At 38.9% G+C, this 21,960-nt stretch overlaps 1 protein-coding gene across 3 annotated transcripts in view; it reads left to right on the top strand.

Moving 5' to 3' along the window:
• The window catches only part of UNC13B (unc-13 homolog B), a 215,387-nt gene that overhangs the window by 105,890 nt on the left and 87,537 nt on the right, over positions 1–21,960 (top strand). For all 3 annotated transcript variants that reach the window (XM_077756252.1, XM_077756251.1, XM_077756253.1), the window contains exons 8-9: positions 3,733–3,967; positions 19,266–19,580. In XM_077756252.1, coding sequence (XP_077612378.1) covers positions 3,733–3,967; positions 19,266–19,580 — 550 coding nt within the window. The remainder of the gene's footprint in view (positions 1–3,732; positions 3,968–19,265; positions 19,581–21,960) is intronic.

The raw sequence follows: 21,960 nt of genomic DNA, 5'->3' as shown, positions 1-21,960 counted from the left end.
TCCAGGAACACCACATACCAGAAAGCCTCATTGTTCAGTATTTCATTCAGTATTGTTTGAGTGCCTTCTCTGTACCTGAGGCTCATTTTTTTTTTTTTTAATTTTTTTTTTTAATGTTTTATTTATTTCTAGGAGAGAGAGAGAGAGACAGTTTGAGCAGGGGAGGGTCAGAGAGAGAGGGAGTCACAGACTGAAACAGGCTCCAGGCTCTGAGCTGGCAGTCAGCACAGAGCCTGACGCGGGGCTCGAACCCACGAACCGCGAGATCATGACCTAAAATGACCTGGGTCATTTTTGACCCAGCCTAGATTATGTTCCCTAGGTTTATTTTCTATCATTCCCTTCCATGTCCTTTTATGTGACTACCAAAGTGGTTTTTTAAAAAAAAAAAATATAGGCTTTTTCACTTTCTGGCCTTTACTCATGCCATTATTTTGATCCAGATTCTAGTAGGTATTTCCCTCCCAACTTACCTTGTTGAAAACCTACCAGTCTTTCACAGTCATCTCCATAAAACTTTCCCTGCTCACACTAACGGGAAGTGACCTTACCTTCAACTGATATAGCATTGGGTTGTACTGTTCTCATGATCGTTATTTTCTTGTATTTGGATCCATATTTTCTCTCTCCTGTTAGAATGACTCTATACTCTGAATCTTCTGTGTTGTTTACCCTTGTACTTCTAGGCACTCAATAAACACTTGAATGAGTTAATTTTCCCAGCCTTTTCTATTTTTGCCCTCATACTAGCTCACAAGTCCTCCTTAAACTGAATAACCAACCCTGCACACAGGTTTTCTTTCTCACTGAAACCAGGAGTTTTTTTGTTTTAGCTGCAGTGGTGTTGTGGAAGAGAGAATAGAGCCAGTAAGAGATCATCACTGCCACATTAAAAGCACAATTCTTTGAGTCAAGCCTTTTCCTTAATTTCCCTTTTTAGTTTCTAATCAGCCTTGGTGGTGCCAGGAGGTTTACTTTCTAGGGAGATTGAGGATGGTGTCAGGGGAGAAAAGCTGGTCTTTGCTCTCATCTACCTTTTTTCTGTTTCTCTCCTGTTGTCTCACCTCACTTTTTTGTATTTCCTTTCTCCTGTCCCCTCCTACTTTTCATATTCTCTTCTACTCCTAACCTCTTCTTTCCATAAACACTTTGTTTCTTAATATTTGCCCTTTATTTTGTAAGTTTGTTTATTTTGAGAGAGGGAGGCAAAGAGAGCAAGCATGAGCAAGGGCGGTGGGTGCAGAGACAGAGGGAGAGAATCCCAGGTAGGCTCTGCATCATCAAAGCAGAGCTCAGCTCAGGGCTTGATCTCACGAACTGTGATATCTTGACCTCAGCTGGTTAAACATCTGCCTCTCTTGATTTTTGCTCAAGAGGCAGATGTTTAACCAGCTGAGCTGCCCAGGAGCCCTGCCCTTTATTTCTTTAGTACAGAAATGTCAGCCTTTAGGAGAATTTTAGAGTATTCTTCCCTTTAGCCTAGCAAAATAAAAAAGCAGAGCATTATTTAGGAATAAGAGGTCAGATGCAGTGAAAAACTAAGGGTAGTTTCTAGCTCTGAGTCATGGGCTCCTAACTCTGGCCTCAATCAGTAATATTGTCTATCACTGCTTCCTCTTTGGTTCTCTGGGTTATGTGTTGATACTTTTCCTGCTGGAATTTAAGTAGGCTTTTTGGCTTTGTCTCCTTTGTTGCCCCTGTCCTTCCATCTGTACCTAGGAAAAATCCATCTGTAGTTTCTGAAAGACATGCTGGTTTTTATTGCTTGATCCTTTCTTTCTAGTTTTCAGAACAACAAATGTATCAAGATCTGAAATCAATGCCTCTAAAAGTCTCTTTTTCCTAATGTGTGATCAGAATGCTTTCTGAGGAGAATGCTGTGTATTCGCCATGGTTTGACCAATACTATTCCTGACCATTTTAAAGTTAGCCTCTTTTTCATACTAATTTTTTTCTCCTGAGGTTATGATCATTCTCCTTTTCTTGTGCTCATATGTTGCCTTAAACTCAAAGGGGAAAAAGCTCATGAGATCTTCTACACCTACTCCCAGCTGTACCCACAAGTGTTGTCTGGAATCCAGTGTTCAAATTTTCTTCCTTGCTTGTAAAACTCCCATGTTTGTGCTTCCTTGTCTCTTTTACTGGAATTACTATCCACCATATAGTCCTAGTGTGCAAGCCAAGGTGTCATTTCCCTGTTACCATCTATTTGTCCCCAGGTTTTATCACTTCTGTCTGGATTTTTTTTTCCAGTTGGTTAACTCTGTTCCATTTCCACTGCATGAATGCAGGTTATTATCTCCTACATGAGTGATTGTGAAAGCCCAATCTTATGGTCTTCAGAAGCCTTTCACTGCCCACATAAGAACCAAGATTTTTTTAAAAAATTACTAATAGGAGGAATCCATCTCCATTTTGGGATGATAAATAATTCCTTTTCCTCACTGAGCCAAATAGGAAATTGGCAAGATAGGACATATGGGACCTTGTTAATTGAACACATATGGGAATTGTGTCAGAAATGGCTTCTCTATAAAATAACTATAAAGCACTATTAGGTTGATCTCCCTTTATAAGCATAGAGTTAAATATTTTCATTTTTGCTTGGAGCAGGATTTGTAACGGCTATCAGTTCAGCTAATACCAAGAATAAAACTAGCTAGTCAGGTGCTGTTCTGAAAAGCAGACGTAATTTTATGAAATTATAGTCACTGTTGTTAGATAAACTTGGCTGCATTGTCAGCAAGATTCCATTGGCAGTGCTTATGTTTTCCTCTTTAGACCAGGCTTCAGATGGAAATTCTGAGTCCTAGGGTGTAGGTACTTGATAGGAGTTGTTAGAAAAACCTGTTGAAGCAAGATAGTGAGACTGTTCTGGAGTGCATGTCTGGCTCAGTCAGTAAAGCATGTGACTCTTGATTATGGGGTCATGAGTTCAAGCCCCACAGTGGTGGTGGAGCTTACTTAAAAAAAAAAAAAAAATTAGCATAGTACTTAAAAACAAAAAACTGCTGCTGTTCTTAGTCAAGCTTTTGGCTTAACTGCTGAACCTTGGCTTTGACCTTACTGATTACCTGACCAGCTTCTGATGTTGGACCTGCTTATTGGGTTCAGCTGTATATATATATTTTTAAATGTTTTATTTATTTCTGAGAGAGAGAGAGAGACTGTGAGCAGGGGAGGGTCAGAGAAAGAGGGAGACACAGAATATGAAGCAGGCTCCAGGCTTTGAGCTGGCAATCAGCACAGAGCCTAACGCATGGCTCGAACCCATGAACTATGAGATCATGACCTGAGCTGAAGTCGGATGCTTAACCGACTGAGCCACCCAGGCGCCCCTCAGCTGTATATTTTTAAAGTCTGAAATCAGCAAGCCAACTTCAAATGAGAATTTCTCTTCTGCCCATTTTTATAATAGTAAATACTAGAATCTATGACATTTAAAAACAGATTTTTACTAGAGTTATGATAGCTAGAGAGTCAGAATTCCATAGAACTCTGAACTGGGAAAATGCAACTTGGAACTCCTCTTAAGAATGAGCACTAAAATGAAATCTTGTCTCATAAGGAAAGAAACTTGTATTAACTGAAATAGTTTTCTATATGGCATTGAGGTCACTTGGTTCATGTGTTCTTGTCCTCATGGTCCAGGCTTGTGGCTACTTAAGTTAGAAGCGGGAGAAAATTCTGAAGAACTAAGTGAAGCTGGAATGCTTTGTGCTTATTTCACAGCTTTTGAAGATCCTGATAGTGCCGTTGATGACCGAGATAGTGACTATCGCAGTGAAACCAGCAATAGCATCCCACCTCCTTACCATACGACTTCCCAGCCCAATGCTTCTGTGCACCAGTTTCCTGTGCCTGTGCGATTGCCACAGCAGCTGCTACTTCAGGGCAGTTCCCGGGATTCTTGCAATGACTCTATGCAAAGTTATGATCTTGATTATCCAGAGCGGCGGGCCCTCAGGTAGGTATTGGAAACAAAGCATTTTCTCTTCCTAGTATGTAGTCTTGGAAATACAACTGACAATATTTGGATGCTTTAACCTGAGGTGGTAGTGGAAGTATAGCAACCTGAAAAGCCAAGCTCCAGCCATTCTGTATAGATTATTAGTCTTTTTTTCCCTCTTTTATACATTCACATTTAGACATTTCTGTTACTAATATTTCTCTTTATGATCAGTGATTTTCACCTGGTGAGAGCATGCTCACTTGGGGTGGATGGCTAAAAAAAAACCCAGCTCATGACTCTGCCCAGCGCAGTGATTCTGATACACTTTTCATCAAGATTAAAAAAAAATCACAGATGTTAAATGTTTGGATAATCCTTTCTACCTAAATATTTCCCTGGGAACTTTAGATGATCTCTTCATAGCAGATTCAGTACTTTTGCTGGAGCTTTAGAAAACTTTTAAGTACACAAAACATGGTTACAAAAATGTTAAGGTGTAATAACGCATATAGTGAGGAATCTCCCATTCACACCTGTCCTCCTCTACCCCATCCCTTCCTGTCATCTAGTTCTCGCACCACCCTTCCATAGACTACTCTCATACATTTATGAGTATAAAAACAAATATATACATGTATGCTTCTTGCCCTTCCCCCAACTTAAAAAATCCAAACAAAATTTTGAAAAATACTACAATCAACACCCATATTCATGTTATCTAGATTCATCAATTATGTTAACATTTTGCCACATTTACTTTTTATTTCATTCTCTCTAATGTAGGTTCATAGGTGCATGCATTTTTTTCCTGAACTTTGTGAAAGTAAGTTTCAGATACCATGTTACCTTGCCAGGAAGTACTTTAGCATATAGATCCCAAGAGAAAGAACTTTCTCTTACATAGTCTCCATACAATGATCACATTCAAGAAATTTAATAATACAATGATACTATTTAATATATGGACCATATTTAAATTCCTCTAGTTGTCCCAATAATCTTCTGTGTATTTCCTTTTTTCCATTTTGATCTAGGATCCAATTAGTGATCATGGTACATTACATTTGATTTCCTATTTCTGTAGTCTACTATAATCTAATAGTTTTTGAAGAGTCCAGCCAGTTGCTTTGAGAATATACCCTGTTTTGGTTTGGCTGATTGTTTCTTCATGTTTAGAATCAGGTTAAACGTTTTTGGCAAAAACATTACAATAGATGTTTCCTTCATAGTGCATCAGCAGACACATTATGTTACTTTGCCTTTTTATTGGTTATGTTTAGTTTGACCTCTGAGTTAAGAAATTTGGTATATACCAGATTTTCCAATGTAACGTTGCCCTTTGTAATTAGGATATCTGGGGTGACACTCTAGATTGTGTCATTATTCTGTTTCCCCAACAATATTTTATACATTGATGGTAGCGTTCATTGATGATCCTTGCCAGGTTAATAATAATTAACCTGAATTAATTATTGGTTGGAGGTTAATATTTTAAAAAACATTCCAGTTTAGCTCATACTGTTGGTTGCTAAAAATCACCATCCCGTAACATAATATCATTTCTTTTTGCTCACCTTGCCAAACTGGAGAATATTTATCCCAAGCCTCAGATAGTTGCCTACCTGCTATACAACATTCTGTCTCAGCTTACTGTCATCTGTGGGAATATTTTAAATGAAACTTTTTCACATATCAAATATCACATAGAATTTTTACTCTTTATAATCTGATTTTAAAAAGAAACATGCCAGGAATTCTACTGTAGTTGGTCTTTACTCCTTGCTGATTTATCAATGAACATTTGCATATTTTATTTGATTTTAGTTGTTTATACTCTCCTACTTTAAGAAAAAAATAATAGCAAAAATCCACGACTTTTGACCTTCTTTCCCTCTATGTTTCCAAGTTTTAGATGTGTAGGCCAGCAATAATGTTACATCAGCCTAAATGACTACATTTTATTTAATTATTACCCTATGATTATTTTGATTACTTCTTGGACTACTGCTATAATAATGCTTAGATGAGTATTAGTAATATACTTCAAATTACAGATTATTTCCCAAAATGTTTTTAACTTGTTGCCATATAAATTTGGTTTTATTGTATCAGTATAAGAAATGAGGTTAAAGAGTAAATAGTTTTTCATCTCCACCAGAGAAAAATTAATGTAATTTTTAAGTAAGCTTTTATGATAGACATTTTTAACTTAAATTTTTGAAATGATTTATCCTTTAAATATTTTTGAAGAAATTTTATCACCAGCATTTTTTTTTTTTAAACTTCTCTCTTACTGTAAATACTAAGTTCTTAGAGATGGTCTGAGTCCTTAAGTTGCACAGTTTTTTAGTAAGAATATTTAAAATCCTGAGGGAACAAACATGTTCTTAGTACCTACCAGTTAATTAGAAGTGTAAAAATAAATAGCTTAATTCACTATAGCAATGGCTATCTATTGATTAAAGTTGAAATATAAGACTTCTAGGCTGAAGTTAGTTTAGTTTGAGTTTTTGAGGATACTGGAGAATAATGAAACTCCGTGTTAAAAAAAAAATGTTAAATTGGATTTCCTCACTCAACCACATGGCTTTTTTGAAAACTATTTTATTTTTCAATAATCTCTATACCCAATGTGGTATACAGGACTTGAACTCACAGTCCTGAGATCAAGAGTTGCATCCTCCACCTACTGAGCCAGCTAGGTACCCCAGTCAAATGGGCTTTTACCTAATGAATCCAGAATAACTGGAAACTTAAATAAATTATATAAAAGCCCGTAATTTGAGATTTGAAAATAGAGTTGGACTCTATTAGATATAGCCAGAGTATCTCTAGTGTTCAGAGGCGCCAACAGAATATCTCTTTAAGTTTATTATTAATACCTCTTCAGTCTCTCCCTTGAAGATTTTTAGTGACTAAATGACCACCGTCATCATCTTTCTGTTTCCTAAATAAATACAGTTGGATGTTAGATCTATAAAAGAACATACTAGGCTCACAGGCTTCTAGTCTGCAGGTCCTCTGTATACCCCAACTTGAGTACACAGGAAGTGGGCAGTTTCTAATGTAACTGAAAGAAAGGTCAAGTATCTTAGGTATTTATTGACTTAAGCTATATTGACTTATGGCTTCTAGTGTTATAATCAATATAGGGAAAGCTTGTTATTTCACGGTGATCCTCAATGCCTGTAGCTTTAAATTTCACAAACAAATTGTCATGCTTTAAATAATATGCTCTTGTTGCTCCTGTAATAGGGTTTGCCTTTTGACAGTCAAAGATTTATTATGTGGAAATTTTTTCTTTTTAAAAGAAATATATTTGAAAAAAAAAAAAAAGAAATATATTTGACCATATTCTTGACTATACTGCCTCAAATAATAACTTTCAGTAAGTTAACAGCTTGACTTCTTTTCAGACCCAAATTCATCAACAAATTTAGGTTTCTTGAAATCCCTTGATATATTTTCATCAAATACTTAGCAGTTCTAAACTTGGGCATTGCAAATACATTCAAAATATTGAGGAAACATGTTCATTTTGTCTCTATCTTTCTTAGAAAATAAAAGGATCCTAAAAAGCTATGGTAGCAAGTGAAGTACAGTATTTTAAGTTATTATTATAGCAGTTCTTTTTTGAAGTGGAAAAAACTATTTGACTAAATTGCTTTAATGCTGATTTAAGAACATGTAAATTTTTTATCATATGTTTTTAGTCTGAATGGTTTTTGTCAAACTATTTTAGTTTTCTCATTGAATGTGCACTAAATGTTATAATTTGTTTCTTTTCCCTGTTTTCTTCTTTTTTCTTTGTCTTACTGTTCCTCCAATTTTTTCCTTTTATATCAGACAAGGCTTGCAGGCTAAAAATGACAAAATTAGGATTATTTCAGCTTTCTCTGATATTGACTATGAAGAGCAAGAAGGTATATATGATGAGATAGAGGGGGAAATATCACAAGAGTTTCTAGAACACCGTAACATAAAGGAAGCAGAAATAAAAGAAATTAGAACTCTTTCAAAAACTGATAAATCTTACAACCGACAAGAACAACAGAAGTATAAGAATTGGAAAAAGATACCAACACAGGGCCAAGAAACTGAATTCTCTACTGCCTTTAACTTTGACTTTAAGTATGAAACATCTGTGTTCTCCAGTTATGCTCAGAAATATGATACGGTAGATAGGAGAAGAAAAAATAAGCCCTTATACTGTGATTTTGAAGACAGTCAAAGAACACAGTACAATGATAGATCGGGAACTAACACTGACTTCAAAAGTACATACCCTGAAACTGAAAATTGTAACATTTGCCACACTGAAAGGAAGAAACAAAATTACCCAATTTTGCACCCTTATAAAAATGGCTTTGTGGTCAAGAGTGGCATGTGGACCACTAAGTTGGAAAATCATGATTATGATCTTTCTGGTGATTATAAGAACTGTGAAAAATCATCTGGCTTAAACCAGCATGTCACTAATTTCACTCCATTAGATAATCTTGAAGATTCTACTAGTAGTACTTCTGAGGAACTTTTGAGTTCTCCTCTTACTGATAAGCAGGAAAGTCTGCTGTCACCAATAAGTCATCCATCCAGTATCCATCATATTGGAGGCTGTTCTGAAGAATATGATGTTACAAATCCAGCATCCCCATTACAAAAGATGAATCGTGATGCAAACACACTTGTAGATCTTTCTGGGTGCCCCATGGAAGAGATGACCCCTTCCTCTCTTGAGGAACCCAAGGAGGACTATGTTGATACAATGGATGAGCTTCAGTGTTTGGTAGAAACCGTGTCAGAATATTTAGCAGAGAAGGAAGAGGAGATTAATAGATATGGTTCCCTTTCAAGAGATAAAAAATCACTTAAACACAATAGTATTAGTAATAATGCAGAACAGAAAATGCCTGGGGATCAAATGCCACCTTTAACTACTGTCAAGAATGAGAAGGACAAGACTGTCTCTTTCCCTGAGCTGAACGGAGTGAAATGTGCTGTTGGTTCTTTGTTCAGTTCACTTACAGAAAAGGTAGGCTCAGGCACAAAGCATCTAACAAACTCTGTGGAAAAGCTGGTTTATTTAGGTTCAGAGAAAACAGAAACTCTTAATCAAATAGAGATGACTAATTCAGGATCTAAACCCAGAGCCAAGTCTGTTTTGGGGAAGGATCTTTCCATGCAGTCTCCATTATCTTCTCAAGCAGTTGATAATAAAGATTTTGGCAGAAATGACAGAACCTCTGAAAATGAGCACACAGGTAGTAAAACTGGAAATTTAAGCTTTCAGGATGCAAGAGAGACTATTGGAAGGGACTACACTCCACAGAGTCAGAGTTCTGTTATAAAGTCTGTGTTCAGCATGCTAAATCCATTAAAGATCTTTTTGGAAAAGGATGAAACCAAAAAAGATAATGACCAGAACACGGCAACAAGAAAGGAAAGCTTTGTTGGGTGTGGTTTGGAGTCACATCAAAGGAAAGACACCCTCAGCAATGATGGTAACATCATCACTGTAGATAGGCATGATGGAGAAACTACAAGCTCGTCTCAAATGTTCACAAGTAAAGATTTGTTGTCTTCCCAAGTGGCCAATGAACCTTCAAACTTAGATGGTTCTGCAAATAAAAAAGATGATATTGAGAGTCTCTTGGAAAGAAAACCCTGTACAGATTTGTCTCTGGTACCACATCAACCAAAAATATGTGCCTCAAACACTCAAGAACATCCTTGTATAGCTGGCTGTGGAACTGCAAATAAAGAGTCTTCTTCAAAGCCAATAGAGGGAGAAAAAGTTACTGGTGATGATGATTTTCTTGAGCCACTCAGAAAATCCTTTAGCCAGTTTTTGCTCACTTCACCTGAGACCTGTTCAAAGGAAACTTTGCCAGAATCTATGAAAATTCACCAGTTGGAGGAAGATGAATGGGAAAGAGGCCATAAGAAAAATGGGCATTCCTTTTCTTTTAATGGAAAACTACATATTCCATTTTTCAGAGTTCTTAGTCATTCTGAAAAGCAGCAGGATTTAAGAGAGAAAGGAAGCATTTTTCCTCTGTTTAAATCTCCTTTCACTGATGGTCATACCGCTGTCAATGACCAGAGTTTTCCTGACTCAGCAGTAACTGTTGATGAAGAGATCCAAAGAAACTGCCATGAAAATGCCAAACTTAATTTAATAAAATCTAGTTCAGTTCCTAATATTCATAGTAATTTAGGGAAATTTGATGATACAGAAACAACTAATAAAAATGACCAAATAAATTGTCCTGAAGATACCAAACTTAATAAAATAAAGCCTAATTCAGTTCCAATTATTAGCAATGATCTTGGGAAATTTGGGAATATAGAGAAATTAAATTCAAGTGACCACAAAGCAGCAGAGAACTGTCAGATAGATACCTTAGTCATCCCTGAAGTTGTGTCCAAAGAATATAGTCCTTCAGATTCTTCAGAAGAAATTAAGACTGTTACACAAGTGACATCTTTAACAGTATCAGACTCGTTAACATTGACTTCTACTATTTCAAAATCCACATTGGTTAATGAAATTAATGAAGACAGATTTGTAGATAAAGTCTCTAAGAAAACCCAAGGAGGCCTTTTTTCTGGGCTATTTAACAGGTTTTCTTCTCTTGAAAACTTGTCTAGTCAACAAGAATTAAATCTGAAAAGTGATGACTCTCACCATAAGAATAATACCCCAGGATTACTCTCTGGAATATTTAACTTGATATCCAATAACAGTGTGACTGATTGTAAACCAGATGAAGCAAAGTCCATGTCTTTAGGCAATGTAAAAAGTTTGAAGGGAAATAAACATTTATCTGTGGATGAGATCCCTGTTACTTCATGTGTGACTTCTGAGACTCAGAGGAACCATATTGAAAAAGAAGAAACATCTGGCTTAATAAAAAACTTTTTATCTTTACCTAAAGAAAACATACCATTATCTGATGCCTGGGTTGAAAATCATCATTGCTCTTCTACATGGAAAAACCAGCAAAGTGAAAAGAATTGCCCCTCTTCTGAGGACAGGATACTTCACTGTGCTCCAAGCACTCAGCAGGGCCTCTTAGAGAAATCTTTGGCCGAGAGACTGACACCACACCATGTTCTTAAGGAGGAAATACATGAAGATTCAAAGAAGTTAAACCCACACATATTAAATACTAACATTCTTAATAAATCAAACCACTATCAGACTTTGGAAGAAATGAATAATCCTTTCTCTTCTGAATGGGACTCTGATATAAAAGATTTCTCTAAAAATTCCAGAAAACCTCAGCCAGTTTATTATATGCTAAATCAAAATACATTCCCATCAGCTGATGTTTTCTTGTGGCTTGACTCAGAAAGCTCAGCAATAAATTTTTGCCAAAAAGGCCAAAATGCAGATATCTTGGAGTGGAAAACAAATCAAAACAGTGTCATTTGGCATGACTTACCATATGAATCATTGGAGCAGTTAGCATTTAATGAAGATAACTTATTAAGAAGTGATATGTGGGCAGCTCAGTCATTATATGGAAATTCATATCTTCCAGTTAGTGAGACTAAGAATTCACTAGAAGAATTGCCCATTGACTTAAGTTTTTCTGCAGGTTATGAGAAGAGGTTATATTCCATAGTAGATCAAGAATCATTAAGAATGGATGAAAACTTTGTTTTTTCAAGTGTCAGTTATGAATACCAGGAATGGTGGTCATGTCTTGAAAATGGAGTGTGGTGGCCATCAGAGAATGGAGATTATGGATATTTTATGTTCCATGATGGTCAGTATATATATTATGTCCTTACTGATTCTACTGGGCAGTATGCCTATTTATTTATACCTGATTGTTCTTATCAAGAGTATTTGAATTGTGATACACAGACAAGTGATCTATCAAGTATTATGTTGGATGACAGCATTATATCAGCCTGTAGTTTTAAAATACTTGACAAGGAAGATGAATTATACTGGTGTGTTGAAGAGGAACCAATAGATGACCCTCTTGATTTATCTGTAGTTTTGCCAAAAAGTGAAGGACCAGTGTATCTAAATTTAGGAACCTTTTCACAGGTACTTGAAGAGTCAAATTATGGCCAAAAAGATCAACCATTAGATTTTTCAGGCTATAATCTTCAAAAGTTTAAAGGAAATTTTACATCTTTTGAAGAAAGGGTGTATGGTTCTGAAGACTTTGAATATATATTGGATCTCAGAAATCAGCCCCAAACTATTGGTAATCATGACTTAAATAAAAGTCTTGCTATGGAGAGAGGTAAGAATCAGTTTCTAGCTAAGGATTCATCAGTTTACCCTTCCAGTTTCCATTGGATTCAGTCTTCTGAAGAAGCTACCTCTTTGGTTCATCTTGATAATATGACTAATAGCCTACAGCAAACAGGAGAGATATCATCATTGAACAAAGGAACTTCATTATTTTCTGCTTTGGGTGCTTTGGTTAGAAGTACTTTGAATTTTGATGAGAATCAATCCTTGGAGTCTTTGGTCATGAAGAAAATGGATCAGGAGTCAGACTTAGCAGAGCTCACAAATGGTGGTGTTCAGTCATTAATCCTGAATAAGCAATTAGAGAGTAATTCCCGAAGTGAAGAATGTCTTCTCAAGAAGAATTTAGAAACACATATAGTATCCAATGTTCAGCAACCAGAAATTAAAAATATGAAGCAAGAATTCTCTTTAAATAAAAGTATTCATGTGAAAGAACAAAGTTTGTTAAAATCTGTTGTGGAAGTAAGCCAAACAACTCCTCAGGCTAAATCAGATACAGAAAATGAAGAAGTCGTTACAGTTGACACTGTTTCAGTTCCTTTTACATCACAGTTGAGTAGGGATGAACACAAGAACTGTGAGCTTCTCCATGACCAGTCTTCCAAAGAGGCTGAGAGAACATTATTTAAAAGTGCATTGAAACTCTTTGGTCGGGGAGAAGACTCTTCAGTAAGTGTGGTTTCAGATGGAAAACAGGCATCTGGATTTTTGAACCTTTTTAAAACCCAGGTGAATAAAGAAGGATCACCAAATTTAGAAAAGAATGAAGATAAAAATAAAAAGATACCTTCTCAGCAAAAGAATGAATCTTCTGGTGTTTCAAATTTTTTTGGTACCCTTGGGGATTTATTTAAAACCAATGTATCTTCAGTGCAGACAACTGAAAATATGTCAATTTCCTCGATGGTTAATAAGGATGAAGTAAAATCAAGTCCTAATCTTGCACAGCTAAATAGCCAGGACGTTGGGAACTTTTCTGATAAGCCAGTTGCCTCTAAAAGGAAGGTTCGAGTTAGGAGTCTGAACAAGCAGGTTACTATTGATGACAGTGGGCTAAAAGAACCATCAACTTTGGATGTACAGAGTAATAATTTGACCGAAAAAGAGGTACCTTCCAGAGACCACCCAATTCAGCAATCACCAAATCCGTCTTTGTCAACAAACTGTCTCAGAGGGTTTTCTGGAGATTGTTCAATAGAAACTAGTGTTGTGTCTACAGTGACAGAAGTTTCAGGAAGTAATAAGTTGTCTTTTGATATTCTGAGCAGAAGAAATTCAAATGAACAAGATCATTCTTCTGACCAAGGCCAGAGTTTTTCAACTGCCACAACATCTCCGTCTCAACCAGAATTGCCAACCAGAAAGAGTATATTTTCTTTCCTGACTGGATCTGAAAAATCTGAGAATAGAACCTCTGCTACTCTACCAAGAACCAAATCTCAAGCAGAAGGGCTATTCACACTTCCTTCCTTTTTTTCCACTACTAACTCAAGCAGCAAGAAGGATGCCTCTCATAATAGACCTTTTAGTTTCTTCAGCTTGTCCTTTTTGGATGAAAAGCAGCAGACTCCTGGGGAAAAACAGAGCCTTTCAACAGTTGCTCCAGTGACTTCTCAGCCCTGTAAGAAGCCAAGTGTTTTTGTAGACATGAATGGCACAATGAATAGAGAAGGTTCCAGTGGCAGTAGAGATTGCATAGTCCAGGAGGCAGTTCATGAACAGCAAATGGCTCCTTGTGTTTCTATTAGCAACACTATTGAGGTTACTTCCCTTACAGATGTGCTCAATGTAGACAAGGACTATCAGGGAAAATTAGATTCTAGTAATGGACCAGGGACATCTTTAGCAGATTTCCAGAAGTTGCAAGACAATGTTCCTCATTCACCAGAATTTCAGGTACAAACTGAAACACTGCTCATTGGTCCAGAGACCCTTGGGGTAGCTTCCTATGAAAAAGAGCCTTTCATACAGGAAGCCTTCCCTAGTGATTCACTGGCCAAGTCTTTTTCACATGATAACCATTTGACTGAAAAGCTCAACAATTTAGACAGTTGTACTAACTACCATCACAATGAAAGATTTACTAGTGACCCTTTGAACTTGCCATTAGAAAAGGCTCCTGATGATGTCTTAACACAGATCCTGGAGCCAGCTTCTCCCTCTGTGGAGCAAGGGTATACAGGGCACATCCAGAGCCTAGAGACAGATAGAGAGGAAGACAAATCAATGTTGGGCTCTTCAGTAGAAATGTTTTCAGGGTTTGTGACAAAAGTGAAATCTTTCTCTGAGTGCTTAATTGAACCTCCTAAAACTTTCTCTGGACTTTTCTCATCTCCTAAACCTCCAACAAAAACCTCTTTTTTCTCCCTTTCTTCTCGTGCATCATCTCAGTCCCTCAAAGGTGATTTACTTGGAATTTTTAGAAGTCCCAAACCAGAGACTCACAAACAAGAGTCACCTATCCCAGCTACTGCATGTCCTCAAAATGGTAGCTGCAGAGATATTGGAGGATTAGTACCTCCAGAAAATTTGTGGAGAGAAACTCCCTTTCCAGCACTCAATTCAGAATCTACTCTCAGTGACTGTAGAATGGCTGTGGTTAGTGCAAAGTCAGAGATGCTGATAGATGATACTAAACTAATAGCTGAAATGGAAAACAACAATACTCATGACAGTATTCTAGAATCTCAAGATTCTGAAACAATTAGGGCTGCACCTTCTGTTTCAAGGGATGATACAGGACAAGGAGTATTGTCTCTGAGTGATGAAGGAGACATGGGGTTGTTGCAGGGCACAGACACAGAGACATCATTGGAAGCAGAGCACATTTCATTGCCATCACAGTTGGATCCAGATCTTACCTGTGTTGCCAAAGAGCTTCCTCCTCCATTCCAGCCACCTTTTCCTCTTGAGCCAGAGCCAGCTATGCAATCTGCCTCCACAAACCAAGGCTTCGTGGAGCTACAGGCATCTGATTCAGTGGAAGCCAGTACTCCACTGTTCAGTGAGGCAAGTGTTGGCCAGAGTGCCACACCGGAAACTCAGGGATACCTTTCTCAGCCACTGCTGGAGGAACCTGTGCTTTGTGCGAAAAAAAGTTGTGAGGTACTTGATACCCACAACCCTGAAGTCCCCCAGGAAACAGAGCAGCCAAGACCTCTTTTTGAGATCCCAAACATGACCAACTGGCCAAAACTCCATTTCCCATCTTCTGCCACTAACTGTGGGAAACCACTGAGGTCTTTTTTTTCCCCACCTTCCTCTTCTGGCAGTAGAGCAGCCGAGCCTGGTTTAATGGGCAGTTTTAAGAAGTTGTCAAATCTATTTGAGGGAGGTAGTGAGGGGAAAGGGAGTACAGTGGCAAGTGATCTAAAACTAAGGTTTGGAAAGAAGTTGGATCTTTCATTCACGTGGCCAAAAGAGAACAAAGGGGGCCCTGAACAAATGCCTGCAGAATCCTCTTCTCCAGTTGTGGTTATCAGCAATGATCAAGACCTTAACTCTAGTAAGGCTGACCAAGCTTTAGAGTCTTCTCAAATAGCTGGGGCTAGTGCTGATCCAGCTGCTCAACCATCTGAGATCTTTGAGCAGCTGAAGACCAAGCCAAGTATATGTGCTGATGGGCTTTCAGGAACTGGAGAAATGGAAAACCAGCAGGAAATCTCAGCATCTGGAGATCACTGGGGTTCCAAAGGTAACCTCTCTAGCTCCACCTGTCCTTCAGGGAGTCATAAGGAAGAACACTGCACTGTCACTGAGCTACTTCACCAGCCTAAAACACAAGAGGAGGTGATGCCTGAGTCTCTTTCAGATGTACAGCAGCCAGTTACCCTGCATGGCACCAGAGAACCAGAGACCAACAGAGGGCCTGTTCTCACTGAGCTACTTCACCAGCCAGAAACACAAGAAGCGGAAGTGGTACCTGCTAGCACTGAGTCTCTTTCAGATATACAGCAGCCAGTTACTCTGCATGGCATCAAGGAACCAAAGACCAACAAAAGGCCTGTCTCAACTAAAGCATCATAAATGAATTAAAGGAATTGAACATTTATGATGCAATGACTTAGTGGTAGATTAATGGTAGCCTGCTTTTTATTCTTCCTGTGTCTTTCCTAGCACCTGAGTTTCATGTTAACTAGGGGTTAAGTAACAAGAAATCATGTGTGGGTCTTTTCATTCTTTGCCATCTCTCTAGTGCCAAATGTAATTCATTTATTGGGAGAAGGAACTTAGTGCTAAAGGAAAGGCTTGGCCCTGATATTTACTGATTCTGGTTTGCTCTGCCTTGTGTAAAGTGGAATAGAGAATGATGGATAGGAAGAGGCAGCTAGTAGTCATGTGGCATGTATTAATTACAGCTCCATGACAGGCTAGGATGCTTTCTTGGGCCTTCAGCACTTTTTTCTATACTAGCTAGGGAGAGACCTACTTTGCTTTGCTTTTAAAAGTCTTCTAAGATACTTTCTCCAGTGGCAATGAGTAAAATGCAAAATGCAGAGGTTGGGATAATTTATATGTTCTATATCCTATTCTACATGGATCTGCATAGCTTCTTCCAGTCTGCCTTTTTGTACCCTTGAGACTGGTATCTGGTAAGTGCTTTGAATAAAGTGTCACAGGAGCTCAGGGCTATCATTTGTTATAGTTCTTTATACTGGGAGCATTGTGCAGGGTTCATTGGAAAAGATACTATTTCCTCTCAGAAGAAGTACCATATATAGTGCAGTTTAAGAATATTACCATGACCTCTCACCCAAACCTGTCCAAAATGGCTGTTCTTACAGATTGTGTGTGTGTGTGTGTATGTATGTACATACGTGTACCCATTTGTTAGAAACTAGACAGAACAGTGACCTGGTACCTTTCCTGCTGCCATGGGAGGAAGGATCAGTAATTAGCCTGAAAATATCTGGTAATTGGGAGGAACCAAAGGGAAAATATCACTAGAAGACAATAATGATTTATCTTCATTTGGCCAAAGGTAAACATAAGCCCTTTAGTTAAAGGTGTGACTCTGTGGCAAGGAAATTCTTTGTCCTTGGGCATGGAAGCTTTCCGCCAGGATACCAGAAGTGAAAGGAAGGCCCCACTTGGGATAGATCTGATAGATCATCACCTAGAATCTCTATCTTTTTTTTTTTTTTTTAAGTTTGTTTATTTTCAGAGAGTATGCATGTGAGCAGGGGAAGGGCAGAAAGAGAGGGAGAGAGAATCCCAAGCAGGCTCTGTGCTGTTAGCATGAACAACATGATCATGACCTGAGCCGAAAACGATAATTGTATCTAAACTGATTGAGCCATGCAGGTGCTCCTAGAACCTCTATCTTGAATAGGACTGATTCCCTTAAATTCAGTATATGCCTCACAGGAATAACTTGTGGATACTGCTCTTCTTTCTAATCATGATTCATTGCCTCTTTCTCTGCTCTAGGTGCTGTCTCTAGAGAGCAGGGAATAGGAAATTTGCAGGGGAACAAATTTCCTTTCTGGGTATGGGAATTGAGGTGATTGAGAATGGGTTGGGCTAGCCTTTGTTCAGGTATAAAATGCATTAATATGGCCCTGACCTGGATCCTGGAGTTGGACTTTGTCCACTTTATCCAAAACTGAGCTATGTCCTGAGAGCAACTCAGTTACAGATGGGCAAGTTCATCTTTGGGTCATTCCCTGTGCTGCCAGAGATACCACTGTAACATTCCTCTTGATGAGACCATTCCCCTGAGGGTTTTGGTTTTTTTTTTTTGGTCATAGACTTCATCTCCCAGTGGCTTCCATCACCTCATCATGTAGATAGCTGAGGAATAATTGAAGGCTTGTCTCCAATCTCCTTTGCTCATCATAAGGAATAGACCTTCACATTTACAGTTGTAAAGGAAGAAAAGTGGACATCAATTTAATAATAAAAAAGGGAAGTAGAGTTCATCCATTTTACTTTATGGAAATTAGAAAACTTTAATCACAGCCACTGGACAAGTTTCTTTAGAAGTCTGAGTAAAGGGGCACCTGGGTGGCTCATGGTAAGCATCCAACTTTAGCTCAAGTCATGTTCCCATGGTTCGTGGGTTTGAACCCCGTGTTAGGCTCTGTGCTTACAGCTCAGAGCCCGAAGCCTGCTTTAGATTTTGTGTCTCCCTCTCTCTCTGCCCCTCCCTCCCTCCCTCCCCCTCTCTCTCTCTCTCTCTCTCTCTCTGTCCCTATGTCTCCCTCTCTCCCTGCTCCCACTCTCCCTCCCTCCCTTGCAAAAATAAACACTTAAGTTTGAGTAAAGAGTTTGAGGCATAAACAACAGACTATTTTAATAATCTTTTAAAAAAATTTTTTAATGTTTATTTTTGAGAGAGAGAGAGAGAGTGAGTGAGCACAAGTAGGGGAGAGGAACAGAGAAAAGGAGACCAGAATCTGAAACCAGTTCCATGCTCTGAGCTGTCAGCACAGAGAGCCAGATGTGGGGCTGAATCCATGAACCATTAGATCATGACCTGAACTGAAGTCGGTTGCTTAACAAACTAAGCCACCGAGGCACCCCTAATCCTGTTTTTAATGTTTTGTTTATTTTTGAGAGAGAGAGATATTGAACACAGATGGGGAGAGGGCAGAGAGAGAGAGACAGAATCCAAAGCAGTCTTCAGGCTCTGAGTTGTCAGCCAGAGCCCAGCGCGGGACTGAACTCATGAATGACAAGATCATGACCTGAGACAAGTCTGATGCTTCACTGACTGGGCCAGACAGGCGCCAGACTATTTTAATAATTCTTAGTCCTACTTACATAAATCACATTAAGATAAAGTAGGCTTCAAAGTCAAATGCAGGTTAAGCCCTTTTGGAGAACCCAGCATATTGTATAGTTTTTCATGTTATGTTTCTGCTGACTAGAAACTAGTTCTTCTGTGAAGTTTGGTCCTGTCTTCCCAGGAACCTCCTGTTTGTGATTCTTGCCATTGATAGAATCTTTATTTTTGGATTTATCAGTTACTTTTGTCCTGGTTGCTAGCTTGCATGTAACTACTCATCTGTCTTCCTCTCATTCTCACAGCCCCACCAGCAGTAGTAGGTATGGCTCCTCCTGTAATGTGAGTCAAGGAAGCTCTCAGTTGAGTGAACTAGACCAGTGTCATGAACAAGATGATGATCGTCGGGAGAGGGACTCGATTCATTCATGCCACAGCTCTGGCAGCTTTTCCAGAGATGGCCAGGTGGGCTTTGGAGAACAAGAGAAAGCCTTGGAGGTAACAGGTGAAGAGGAAAAGGGGACAGCATGTGAACCCAAGGAGAGGAAAGAAGATACCGCAATCCATCCTCCCCCCGATCTGGTGCTACACAAGGACCATGTCCTAGGCCCCCAGGAGAGGTAGGTGATGGCTGCTTTGAGGAGTTCATGTGGTTTCCCCAGTACCTGTCTGTGGTATTGCTATGTATAAGTGCTTTTCATTTGTTTCCCTATAGCTGGGTATGGTAGTGATCAGAATAATGAGGTTTAGCTCTGTACTCCTTCCTTTGATTTTTGGTGTAACTCCCTAGATGTTTTGAGGATCTCTGAAGATCACTTGGGTTCTTTGTAGTTACCTGCAGTGTACCAGGCCTTCTTGAGTCTGCAATTCTTGGCCTACTAGTTGACCTATATATGGTAGCCTCTGAATCTGGAACCGATCTAAGCCGTGCAGCTTAGTTCATTCAGAGGAGCTACTTTGGATGAAGTAGGCTTCCCAGTCTATTAATAGTGAAACTTCTTTTGTGAACATTGTTTTGTTTTTTCCTGGCTAAGAAAATCAGGACATATTTAAGAAAGAATTGGTCTAAAAGTCAGGTGTAACTCTCCCTTCTGCCTCCCCCAGGGTCTAACAGTATATCTGGAATTAAATGGTACCCATAAGAAGAAAAATTTTAAACTCATCTTTTAGAGAGAGAGAGGGAGGGAGGAGGGGGAGAGAGAGAATCTTAAGTGGGTTTCATGCTCAGTGTGTAGCCCAATGTGGGGCTCAATCACATGATCCTGTGATTATGACCTGAGTCAAAATCAAAAGTTGGACATTCAACTGACTATGCCATCCAGGTGCTCCTTTAACAGTCTTGCAATAAAGTTTAGTATAGCCTTTGAGTGTTACTGTTACTGAATTAAATCGGTCGGTAGAGTTGCAGAAAGATTGGGGCAGAGCACAGTTTTTCAGTCTTGGCACTGTTGACATTTGGGCCCAGATAACTGTTATGGGGAGCTGTCATATGCACTGTAGAATATATAGTGCAATCTGTACGCTATATACCAGTAGCAATCTTCAGTTGCAACTGACCAAAAATGTTTCCAGATGTCAGATTTCCTGTGGGACGCAGAACTGCCCCCAGTTGAAAACCACTAGGGTAACATGATAAGAGCTAGGTGTGACTTAGATTCTCAAATTTCAGGTCTAAAAATAAAGCCTCTTACCAGAAGATCAAAGCAGTGAGTGCTATTTATGTGATAGAAGTTTGAGGAATGGTTGGTGTATGTACTCTACCCTTGAAGGTACAAACTTATTTTCTATTCCTACTTTTTCTTGATTTTTAGTCTCTCTCATGGCTTTTCCAGTAAACAAGACACCCAGGAGGCTTGGTTGACAACCAACTAAAAGACTGCTCTTTATAGACCTTAGATTTGTCAGATACCATTATCTGGGTAGAGTTCTTGTTAGAGCAACACAAGTGCCAGCACAAGTATTTCTCCTTCTCTCCTTGCTGTGTCCTCTCAGATCCTAACTGTGCAAGTTAAGTCCAGTTCTACTGTGGTCAGAAGTGTCCACAATGTTTTAAAGTAGTTGATCCAGTTAGATGGCATCAGAGCCAAGATCTGTTTTAAGTATCTAGATGGTGGATGCCTGTTTGCTGTCTTGGCACTAGACCTAACTGGAAGAGAGAGGAGAAACATTATCATCAAAAATTGACCACTATTCCACAGTAAAGAACCTGGATGATGATTTGTTTTTTTTTTTTTTTTTAAGTTTATCTATTTTGAGAGAGAGTATGAGCGAGGGAGGGGGAGAGAGAACCCATGCTATCAGTGCAGAGCCTGATATGGGGCTCGAACTCATGACCTCATGGTCATGACCCGAGCCAAAATCAAGAGTCAGAGGCTCAATTCACTGAGCCACCCAGGGGTCTCAATTTGTTCTAATACAGCAAGCATTTCTGTCCCAAAGCTACTTTGTTATATTTATTGTTTGTTTTCACTGAGGGTGCCCCTAGGGCACCTCAGGGAACAAGATCATGGCACGAAAAGGGCTGTACTTTTTTCCTTAGCACTTTTGAGGTAGTGTAGGAATTGGTAAGCCTTTCAGAATTCTTAGTGGAGCAGAAAGGGTTCACAGGAACAAAATTCTGTCCTAAGGATGGATGCTATGTAGATCCCCCAAGGGAGAATGGTAGTCTTGAGAGGTAAGACAGGGATTAGTCCCCATGTCCTTAGTTTAAGGGCCCTTGTCATTGCTTTTACTAGAATCCTGAAACTTGACTGTCCTAATGAGCTGACTCATTGAGTGAGTGAAAAAAAGGGGAAGGAAGAGAGGGAATGGATTGAAAAGCTAAAAGGGGCACCTGAGTGGCTCAATTGGTTAAGCATCTAACTCTTGATTTTGGTTCAGGTCATTATCTCACATTTTGTGGGATCAAGCTCCGTATCATGCTCTGTGCTAACAACAGGAGCCTCCAAGGGATTCTCTCTCCAACTTCTCTCTCTATCCCCCATCCCCTGCTCCCTCATG

Source organism: Crocuta crocuta, unplaced genomic scaffold (assembly GCF_008692635.1).
Source record: "Crocuta crocuta isolate KB4526 unplaced genomic scaffold, BGI_CrCroc_1.0 scaffold431, whole genome shotgun sequence".
Taxonomy (NCBI): domain Eukaryota; kingdom Metazoa; phylum Chordata; class Mammalia; order Carnivora; family Hyaenidae; genus Crocuta; species Crocuta crocuta.
The sequence above is the reverse complement of the archived record's forward strand: the minus strand, read 5'-3'. Positions and strand labels throughout refer to the sequence as shown.